General features: G+C 35.7%; 1 protein-coding gene across 1 annotated transcript; it reads left to right on the top strand.

The window, feature by feature from the left end:
- Positions 1-10,738: 10,738 nt before the first annotated feature.
- Positions 10,739-11,404, top strand: LOC129220874 (uncharacterized). The gene has a single exon (XM_054855307.1). The coding sequence runs from the start codon at positions 10,739-10,741 to the stop codon at positions 11,402-11,404; it is 666 nt and encodes a 221-aa protein (XP_054711282.1).
- The last annotated feature ends 576 nt before the right edge of the window (positions 11,405-11,980 follow it).

Here is an 11,980-nt window from a genome sequence, read left to right as displayed (position 1 = left end):
AACCACCCAAGCTGATTCAAATAACAACGATGTAGGTATCAATATTAATATATCACAATTTTTATCACTACTTATTACAGTTTAATCATTAGATAATCACAATTTATTTGCAATATTAATTATTTAATATTAATTTAGTAATCACAATTTGAGGTCGCGCTTGCCTTACTGATAACAGACTTGCACGAGGCGCAAGGTGCTGCGATTCTTAATCTTAGAGCAGGAGTTAAAATAGAGGGAGCAAGTACAATCACTGGCTTAGCAAAAGCAGACCCAAAGATCCCAAGTCACGTGATCCAACAACGACGAATGGTTGGCATGTTTTGCGTAAAACAAGCGAAATAAATCTGATTTTCGTCCAATGCTTTGCTTTAAAATCTATCACGTGACTGGGGGTCTTGGTTTCATGGATGAAATTCTTCACTCCCTCCATTTTATCTCTCCTCAATGTTGTTAATATGAACGAGTATCAATCACGCTTGATTGGAAATGCTCAGCCAATGCTTCGTTAAGATATTTTAGTTGCGAACTACATTTGAGTTAGAAGTGGAAAATTCAAATTTGGATATGTGCCCTTTTAATATGAAAGTGAATGAGCAGGTACCGGCAAATAAGGGATAAGTTCCACTTCGCTGTAAAAGACCTGACGAGAAATAAGGGGGTGAATATACACCGCTTAAGTAAAACCAATTTTTACACATTTTTTAACAGAAGATATTAGCCATTTCGCGAAAAAGAAATTTCATGAAGAATGAAATTTATGTGCCGATAGGGCTTACATTAGAAATTCTGGGAAAGAAAAAAAAATCCAAAAGTGGATATAGTCCGTTTTGAAAGTAAACTCGTAAAATGAGCAAAAAAATAAATAACACAAAATCAACTGAATTTAACTTCACAATTTTTAACAAAAAAGAAAAAAAACAGCGATTGATGTTTTTACTTTTTGCTACGAAAATACATGTTCCTGAATTCTAAATGACTCGCGGATAATCCACCTCACGGATAATCGGGAGCTTACTGTAAAGCCTAATGTATGTCATAGCTACGTGAATTTTACAGACAGGCTTTTTCATATGAAACTTTTATCCAAAAACCATTACACATCATATAGACAGCCAGTCAGAAATTAAATAATTACTTTGACTTTAAACGATTTCTTTGATGCCCAGCTTAGATTTTAAGCAAATATCATAATTAGCCTCCACGACATTCATTTCCTCTTACAACTCAACTCGATTAGTTCCAAAGAATGTACAGACATTACGTGTATGAAAATGAAACATGGCCGTTCTTAAGATACTTTCTTTTCGTTAAAGATTATGTCATCATGCTACTGAAGGGAAAGATTCAGAAACTTTAATGCCATTCCACCCTTTCCGAGTCAGCTACTTGTTCGAAAACTGACATTAAAGCTTCTTCTGCATAATCATTTCATTTCTTCGGACATGTCATTTGTTCTACTCATGTCTTTTTTATTCTTTGTAATTCTCAAAAGTCACGAAATGATTACCTTGATAGCTTCTTTCCTTCAGATGAGGTAAAACAAGTGAAGGCAATTGAAATTCTTTAGGTTCTTCGAAGAGTTGTTCTTCGCGGAGAAGTTTTATGTGTGTTTCCTTTTGTAGAGTTATTTTTCTACAGTATTTCTTTGTCTAAAGAAGACTAGGGCTCTTAGCATCGTAAAAATAAATACTTCTTCACAATATAAAATCTCCACTCGTCGACATTGTACAGCACAAATTGTAATGTAGGAGTTGGATGCAAAAAAAATTACGAAGGGGGATCTGCATTTACTGTTTGTAAACTGTTTTTGAAGTTGTTGAAAATGCTCTTTCGACGTTACAATACTAGTAGTCTATAAAAAATTACATATGATAGAAATCTTGTGGTTTCGTGAAGAACAAATCGGAAGATTAAAACTTAGTTTTTCTGATTTAAAGTTGCACAACGTAAATGTGAATAATTTGTTTTCAGTACCAATTTTAGCGGAGCATAAAATTTACCTAAAAGCAGGATAACTTAGAGCCAGACTAATGTCTCATTTTAAGTGGATTTAATAATCTTTATTTCTTAATTTTAGATACATATACAGAGTTTAAAAGTTTTTCTTTTGTTTAACACCAACAAATACGATAAAAACATTTAAATATGATTGAGGCAATTTAAATCAGAGAAATTGCGGCTCAAAACATTTTTTTATCCGTTGAAAAATGTAACTTTATTAGTTATTACATCTTCTGTGTTAAAGTTAAATACATGTCGCATTCTTCGCCCGCAACACGAAAAATTTCGGAAAGGAATAGTAAATCTAAGTGCCGGTTTCGTTATTGACTACTAAATATGATTTTCGTGAATGTACTTTCATTCTTTTGGCATCACTAACTGCTCAAAAGTTCGAACACCACATTAGTCCAAACATCGCTTTGTTAGTGTGTATGAATAACTACTCCACATTTTTCATTCATTCTTTTAAATTCTAAATACGAAACGTGATGAACTATTATGGCAACAAAGCTCGCTGTTTCGCGCTAAGTTTGTGAAAAAGGAACGAAATAGAGAAAGTTTGTCACAAGGTAACGGTTCTTGATACGCTTGAACAACTAAAAGATAGATCGTAGGTAGCTCAACAATTAGGTATGAGTGAATGGTAATCCGCTTGAGTTCACAACTTAGCTTTAATATGAAGCTCGCAGAGTAGTGTCTAAGCAAAATGCAAGCAGCATAATAGGAGAGGGTGTTGCCATGGGTTCATAGATAGAAACGTTATAAATGTAAAGGCGAAACAACCGTATTTAAAAATATATTAGAATGACGATCTCATTGCACAGCATAAATCGTTATCTTCAATTTTTAAGTCATTAATAGGGTAACTCTAGTAATTGGCAGGACACCAGTGATTGGCATTTCCAACAAAAATGTCCTAAAATAAGATTCGTATCCAATCTTCTAAAAGTAGAAGGCTATATACCAACTGAACGTACATTTACTTTAAAGATTACAACTTCAATTCATGTTACACTAAATGGTAGCAGTGTATAGGAAAGAGAAAAAATTGTGGTTTGTGTCAAATCAGCCATTTTTGTTGCAAAAGCTTCTTCTCTGGCTTAAGGGAAGCATCCGCATCAATCCATTAAAATCTGACCTAAACTATATTTTAAATTCTGTTGTCAAAAGTTTTGTTTAGTTGGAAGGTGTTACTTTGAGTGCGTAGAGTTATATTTTTGTTCCTTTTTGGATTTTTGAAGTAATGATGGATGCCATTTAGTGATGCTTCTGTTTTGCTAGTCTCCAATAATCGGCACATGTATCTATAAATACTAATGTGTTGTGTAATATGTCACTAGTTTGATTGCTGATACCTTTGCAGCAACTATATTAAATGGGTTCAACTATTGATTTGAATCGTACAGAATATACTGTTAAATTTTTAAGAGAAGCAATAAAGAACAAATATGTTTGGCCATCAGTCAGATATTGCGACAATAAAGAATTCTTTCATTTTTTATGGTCCCTTAGAATCATCGGGTTAATGTTTCTTTTCCTGTGGAAGCAGCTATAATTCGTAAAATCGAAACTGCATGCCAACTAATGAAACAGCAATCATCTCGATATTTTTTTCATGCAACACTTCAATTTTTTTTTTATTTCTCTAAAATACTTTTTCAACACGTCAACATCTGTGCTTTAACATTAATTTATGTAAAATTACCTTCTTTAGATTAATATTAATTATGTTTCTTATGATGACAAACTTTGTATGTGATTTAAAAGTGAAAAATAAAGTGATTTTCCAGTTCTATTAACATCTGCCAATTACTGGATCACAAGGTGTCATACACTAGTGTCGCAGGTGCCAATTACTGGTGATTTTGGTAACTTTTTATACATATTTTTTTGTAAAAATATCAACAGCACAGATGTGCGTTCTTTGATACAAAAATTTTTGCAAGTGAATATTTTTTTCTAAGTAATGAAAACAGAGGTAAATTTAAGGACAAACTCTGAAAGTGCTAATTACTGGGGTCGTTACACAATAACTATTAATTATATCTACCGAATAGAAATATTACAATGCAATGCTTTATTATTATTACATGCTGTAAGTACCATACTGATTTATTTTATGTTTTTCTCTTTCTCTTTCTCTTGATCATTGATTTTGTGCATCATAACTGTGTTTTATGTTGAATAACGTAGTTTTTAAAAGAAAAAAATACAGAAAAAATTCATTTTTTTATGCAAGAGATGGTAATATACAGTCAAGAAATAGCTAGAAACAGTTTGAGAGGTGTTTGAAAATGTCTAAATATTTGGGTATGTTAATAAATCCACAACGCGAAACTTCGACTTACGCGAGGGGTCTTGGAGCGCATCCCTCGCGTAAGTCGACACTCGACTGTATTCAATTCATTGCTCAAATATTTGCATTTAGCTTTTAAATTGATATGATCATAATGCCAGAATGCCGAATTTTATTATTCACTTTATTTTTATTACTATTGTTATTATTTTTTTAACATATCAGCTGTAGGTGACAAAATCAAAAGATACCCCATATTCAGTATTCTTACCCTAGAATAGAGCAGTTAAGATCCAGCTAATTTCGTTCATAAGGTTATTAAGCTTGGATTTATTAGACTTGCGTTCGATCTAAATTAAATACCTTACACAAAGAACGCTTAATCATGCGACAGGTCTCGTTTTGAGCGCAGGCACTTTCATTGAAGTCGAAGATGCATTCCTCCCTAATGAAGCAGTATCTATGGTATAAATTAATGAAAAGGAAATTTGAAATAGTTTGAACCAATTTTGAAACAGAACCCAACGCAGACATAAAATTTCTTTTAATATATTTTTGAAGGTCACTGGTAAGTAAAAATATTAAGCAATGGAGAATGCTAATCTATATATATAAAAGTGGAGTTTGGTAAATTTGTTCCCTAAGATCTCAGAAACTACCCGGCAGATTTGGCTGAAACTTTCACCGTTTGTTCTTTTTGGTACTGGGGAGGTTTGTAGAACAGTTCGAAAAAAATCCGATTGATAGTTCCTTTTTTATTCTAATTCGTCCAAATTTTCGCATAAATGCCCCAATATGACGGTGAAAAAATACGTGCACATATTAAAATTATGTGTCCATCGAAAGCGCTTATTTTTCTGCTGAAGATGGCATCTGTTAGAAAGTTCTAAGTTGTATGAAAAACGAGATATGAGCTTTTTTCGTTCCATGTTCGAAGGCTCTCCTCAACCCAATTCATTATTTAGTGTATCATCTCAACTCTCAGTTGATAGCTAGAATTGTTGTACTCTTCAATATTTTTGCGTTTCGTGTGACTGTTCGAGGCTTTTCTCAAATCAAATCTTAAATCAACGTTTTTTCACAAGATTGGCTGATAATAAAAGGATTTTGCTGATTATTTTCCATTTAAATGGAACCTTAATGAAATTATTGTTATATTTTTATTATTTGTGCTGATCAGACTCATGATCCAATCTACCAGTAGAAATCTCGCCAAACTCTTTGCAAAGATTTCAGTAGCTTATGCGAATACATTTGTGCAATTTTTTCAACTGTCGCTGTTTTTGAAGCCAATGTTTCTCAGCTTTCACTATGTAAACAAAATATCGCCATTAAAAGAATCTTTAAAACTTTTTTCGAGATGTAAAATAATCCACCATAAACTAAATTAGGCAAATCCATTAAAGAGCACAAAAACTTCCATAAATTGTTCTTTTTGCACATTTTCAAACAATCGCCAAATTTTACTACTCATTTTGGAAACATTTTGGATGAAAATGTTTAGCTCCATGTTATGGTGATTAGAAGTATCTCATGATTTGGCGACAATATCTTTTTGACGAAAATTAGTAACAGACCGTTTTAATTTTTGTTAGCCGGCCGAAGACATGGATTTTAGCTGTATTAATGAAGATTTTTACTATTAATTTTAATGTAATGGAGATTTTTAGATGAGCCGTTATCGTTATTTCAGAATGGTTGATGCTGATGTTGATTTTGAGGGACTGACGTCGATATTCTAAGATGACGTTTCGAGAATTCATTAAAAAGGGAATTTTTTTGAAGCTATTGTGCCTATTCTGCTGGGGTTAAAAAAAAGTGTCTTCCCGGTTTAGCCGACATTTCGTCCCCCTCCCCCCGTTTTCTGATTTAATCATACCTTTTGATATATTAAAATATTAAAGGCGGGAGGAAGTTTGAAGTGTCGGCAAAACTGGGGATAAACCAAAACCAAAAACAGAATGTTGGTGTTATTTTGAAAAATTTTCTTATTCCGAAGGGAGGGGGGGGGGGGAGACTACTTTCCTTATTCAGATAGATATTTTTAGAGGGACTGTTGACGATATTTTAAAACTGAAACCCTCATTCTAACTCAAATCTGAACGTTTTTTCCACTTCATAAGTATCCAGATTTTGAACGTTTTATGTGTTTAAAAAGTATAGTAGCTTAGTCTTATTTAAAAATACTTTACTTTACACCCGTATTGTTTTTCATAATATGCAGCAATATTGAAAATTATTTTAATGCCGTCCGGAATGGTATAAATTCAACGCTGAATGGGACACTCAAATTGATTTCAGCCTTGCCAAAAATGTAATTATTTCCTTGCACGCTCTGTTGTTCATATTTTCAAAATTTATGGAACTCGCTTCTTCGTAAGAGACATTTTGTTAGTAAATTTTCAGATGGTTATACGTATAGACGAATATTTCCTAAAAATCATGCCATCCGATTACTAGAGATTAACCATTCTTCTGGCGTTTTTTATACTTCAAAATGATTTATTACTTTTTCGATTTGATATATTTTTTCAGTTTTTTTTTTTTTTTTTTTTTCAAATTTACGCATTATTATCATCCTTAAGATTAAAAATTTCAATGTGTCCGCCATTGTCGTCAAGCTTAGTTTCGTCTTCAAAGTGACTTTAAAATTTCTTTGAGAAGTAAGCATTTGTATCTTCCAACGTTAAAAAATATCGTTTTACTATTTTAAAGAAAAATTAGCTTCTAAATAGTAAATTATCATTTGAAATGCCCCGTAAAAAAGTAAGCATTGGTAGATACTCTAGAAAAGCATTGCAAATCTCTGCGAGCAGAGTTGCGGAAACATTTGAAGAGAGAGAGGCACGCCTGGAAAGTGAACGGATCAGAGCTTCTACTTCAAGAGCTATTGAAACATCTGAAGAGAAAGACGCAAGGCTGGAAGACCTGAGAATTAGAGTTTCTACTTCAAGAGCTGCTGCATCCCCAGAAGAGCGAGACGCACGACGGGAAACTGAACGCTTACGGCACTCTCAAACAAAAACTAGAATAGATCTCAAGAAAGCGGCATTTAACTACGACAAGGACTTTGATTACAAAATGCATCGCGATGTTGTCATTGGTCCAATGTCTACAATTTGCGTGCATTGTCGCGCTTTGAAATTTCAAAAAGAGACTCCTGGTATGTGTTGCTCCAATGGCAAAGTAAATTTGCCACAGCTTGCTGAACCACCAGAGCCACTTCTAACTTACGTGACTGGAATTACACGGGAGTCGAAACACTTTCTACAACATATTCGTAAATATAACTCGTGCTTTCAAATGACATCATTTGGAGCTACAAATATTGTACAATATAATAATTTCATTCCCACATTGAAAGTACAAGGCCAGGTCTATCATCAAATTGGTTCCCTTCTTCCAATGCCAGAGGAAAATCCCAAATTTTTACAAATTTATTTTATGGATAATGTAGAGACCGAAATTGACCGACGATGTACATTAAGTGTTGCTACAGATCGCAATATTATTGCTGATTTACGAGAGTTATTCCACGAACACAACAGCTTGATCAGAGATTTTAAATCTGCATTGGATGGTGTGAGATCTGACGATTTCAAAGTAATTATCAGGGCAGATAAAAGGCCGTCCAATGAGCATGAAAGGAGATTTAATGCTCCGATGGCACCTGAAGTAGCAGCTGTAATTGTCGGGACAGAGATTACAAGGCGAGATATCGTCATCTGCAAACGAGATCAAACGAAGCAACGTGTTGCTGAAACACACCGATCGTACGATGCACTTCAATATCCAATTCTGTTTCCTCGAGGAGAAGACGGATATCATTTTGAATTGTATCAAACAAATCCCACCACTGGTGCTACCACAACGAAAAAAGTTAGTTGTATGAATTTTTATGCATACCGTATAATGATTCGCGCCCAACAATCCAATCATATCCTGAACTGTCGGCAGCTTTTTCAACAATTCATCGTTGATATGTACGCTAAAGTCGAAAGTGAACGACTCGATTACATTCGCTACAATCAATCGAAGCTCCGAGCCGAAGAGTACATTCATTTACGGGATACAATCGCGAATGAAAAAAAAGTTGCTGACATTTGACAAATGGTTATACTTCCGGCAACGTATACTGGAAGTCCAAGGCATATGCACGAATATGCTCAGGATGCTTTAACATATGTTCGCAAATATGGACGCCCAGATTTATTTATAACGTTCACGTGTAACCCATCTTGGGTTGAAATAAAAGACTTACTTCTGCCTGGCCAGCAATCGTCTCATCGACATGATGTCATTGCGAGAGTTTTTAAGCAAAAATTGATCCGCTTCATGAATATTATCACTAAAAATCATATATATGGAGAAACTCGCTGTTGGATGTATTCGGTTGAATGGCAGAAGAGAGGTTTACCACACGCTCATGTCTTAATTTGGTTGGTGGAAAAAATTGTTCTAACTCAAATCGATGACTTCATTAGTGCTGAACTACCAAACCCAGAAGAAGATCCTGAGCTATTTGAAATTATCAAAAAGAATATGATACATGGCCCATGTGGGCCCCACAACCCTCATTCGCCATGCATGAAAGACGGTAGATGCACCAAAAATTATCCACGTCAGCTGTTAAAAGAAACACAAACCGGTGGCGATGGTTATCCGCTGTACAGACGACGAAAACCTGATGACGGAGGGTATACAACAACTATCAAAATCAATAACGTTGATATCGAAATTAATAACAAATGGATTGTGCCTTATTCTCCTTTGCTTTCAAAATCATTCAACGCGCATATCAATGTAGAGTCCTGCAATTCAGTGAAGTCAATTAAATACATATGTAAATATGTGAATAAGGGTAGTGATATGGCAGTTTTCGGGCTTGCAAATCCCAATGCACCCATCAATGAAGTCGACCAATTTCAAATGGGACGTTATATAAGCAGTAACGAAGCTGTGTGGCGAATATTTGGTTTTGACATTCATGAAAGGTTTCCTGCTGTTGTGCATCTCGGTGTTCACTTGGAAAATGGTCAACGAGTCTACTTTACGGAAGAGAATGCACACCAGAGAGCTGCAAGTCCACCAAACACAACATTGACCGCTTTTTTCCAACTGTGTTCAACTGATGAATTCGCTAAAACATTGCTTTATCACGAAGTCCCGCAGTATTACACTTGGAACCAATCAACAAAAACCTTTAGCAGAAGAAAACGAGGTGCAAGACATTCTTCGATATCTGGAATATTTTCTACTGACACGTTGGGCCGCGTGTATATTGTTCACCCAAATCATGGTGAATGCTACTATTTACGAATGCTGCTTCACGTGATCAAAGGACCAACATCGTTCCAAGCAATCAAAACCATAGATGGTCAAGAGTATCAGACATATAGAGAAGTTTGTTTAAAACTTGGAATGCTTGAAAATGATCATCACTGGGACAATGCATTAACAGAAGCCTCTGAAACACGGCGTGCTGACCAAATTCGAACTCTATTCGCCATTATTTTGACAACCCGTGCTCCTTCAGGTCCGAAAGATCTTTGGGAGAAACACAAGGAGAGTATGAGCGAAGACATGCTGCTTCAAGTACGCAGAGCCAGCAACCTGGATATACAGTATTCAGAAGACATTTTCAATGCAGCATTAATATCACTCGAAGATACGTGTATCTCAATTAGCAAAAAAAACCTAAACCAACTAGGGCTATTTTCTCCTAGACGTACTAGCATCAATGTAGTCGATATTGACGTATTGCGGGAAAAACAGTATGACGTCAACGCGTTGCAAATTAATGTTGAGACTCAGAAAAAGCTACTGACAAATGATCAGCGACTCGCGTACGTCACAGTTATGGAGCATGTGCGAAGTGGAAATGGGGGAATCCTTTTCCTTGATGCACCAGGAGGCACAGGAAAAACATTTTTACTCAATTTGGTACTCGCTGAAATCCGAATGAAGAATGATATTGCATTGGCTTTGGCGTCATCGGGAATTGCAGCAACACTTCTCGATGGAGGACGCACTGCGCATTCGGCTCTTAAGCTGCCGTTGAATTTAAACCTAGCTGCACACCCCCTTTGCAATATCGGAAAAACATCTGGAATGGCAACTGTGCTGAAAACATGCCGACTCATTATTTGGGATGAATGTACCATGGCCCATAAAAAAGGACTTGAGGCGCTTGACCGTACTTTGCGAGATTTCCGAAACGATCAGCGTCCGATGGGTGGAACTGTAGTACTTCTCGCGGGTGATTTCCGTCAAACTTTGCCCGTTATGCCAAGATCAACACCAGCAGACGAACTGGCAGCATGCCTGAAAAATTCAGCTCTCTGGAGACATGTGAAGAAAATTACACTGTCGACTAATATGCGTGTGCATTTACTTAGAGATGATTTTGCAGCAACGTTTGCCAAACAACTTTTGGACATGGGCGACGGCAAACTTCCTGTTGATCCAGCAACACAGGAGATATCGTTCCCATCGAACTTGTGCCAACTACAGTCATCAATAGAAGATCTTGAGAAAAACGTTTTCCCGAACATTATAAACAATTTCAGGAATCACGATTGGCTTTGCGAACGTGCTATCTTAGCCCCAAAGAATGATGCCGTCAATCGAATCAATAACGTGATTCAGTTGAAACTTCCTGGTGCAATTATGGAATACAAATCCATTGATACAGTCATAGAAGAAGATCAAGCTGTTAATTATCCAGTGGAGTTTTTCAATTCATTGGAACCACCTGTAGTTCCACCCCACAAACTTAGGCTAAAAATCGGTTCACCAATATTGCTTCTACGAAATCTCAACACGCCAAAGTTATGCAATGGAACCAGACTTTCCGTGAAAAAACTGATGCCGAACGCGATTGAAGCAACAATAATTAATGGCAAATGTAAGGGTGAAGATGTGCTCATTCCGCGCATTCCTATGATTCCTACTGATTTGCCCTTCACTTTCAAACGACTACAATTTCCTGTGCGCCTTGCTTTCGCAATAACGATCAACAAAGCTCAGGGGCAGTCGCTGCGCGTTGCCGGACTACATTTAGCGAATCCATGTTTTTCGCATATGTGGCTTGCTCCAGAGTAGGAACACCAATTTTTCTGTACATTTATACACCAAATCAGAAAACCAAAAATATTGTATATCCACTTGCCTTAAGCTAGATGAGAATAAAAGATTACTTTTACTCAAAGTTCGTTCGATTACATAGTTAAAAGTCTGAAATATTAAAGAATAAATACCTTTGTGCTTGAAAATTAAATGAATGAATTACCAACGTTTTAATGCCAACACACCCACCATATGGAGATAAAATATGTATCTATAGGCAGGACAACGTCTGCCGGGTTCTGCTAGTGCTAGAATAAATTCTGAAAAAAATACGGAAGAATGATTATTACTTTTACACTAACGTGATTTTGCCGAATGATGATAATATTGCCAAATCGTCAAACGAAATTTGTCGAATAAGGACATTTTTGGAGGTCACAGTGACCTCCCGTGAAAAAGTAATCAGTTGCTTTTATGCATATTAATAACCTTAATTTTTATTTTACTTTAGAAAACACCGACAATTAAAAATATTTTACTTCATCAAAAGTTGAAGTTTTTATTCTTGCATTCATGACATTCGAATCAGAACCAATATGAAAAATTTAACAC

This window comes from Uloborus diversus, chromosome 4 (assembly GCF_026930045.1).
Source record: "Uloborus diversus isolate 005 chromosome 4, Udiv.v.3.1, whole genome shotgun sequence".
NCBI lineage: Eukaryota > Metazoa > Arthropoda > Arachnida > Araneae > Uloboridae > Uloborus > Uloborus diversus.
This window is presented reverse-complemented; position numbering and strand designations above follow the sequence as displayed.

Bases quoted from the DNA above. Each gene is read 5' to 3' on its own strand.
- LOC129220874 (XM_054855307.1), top strand. From the start codon at position 10,739: ATGGGCGACGGCAAACTTCCTGTTGATCCAGCAACACAGGAGATATCG.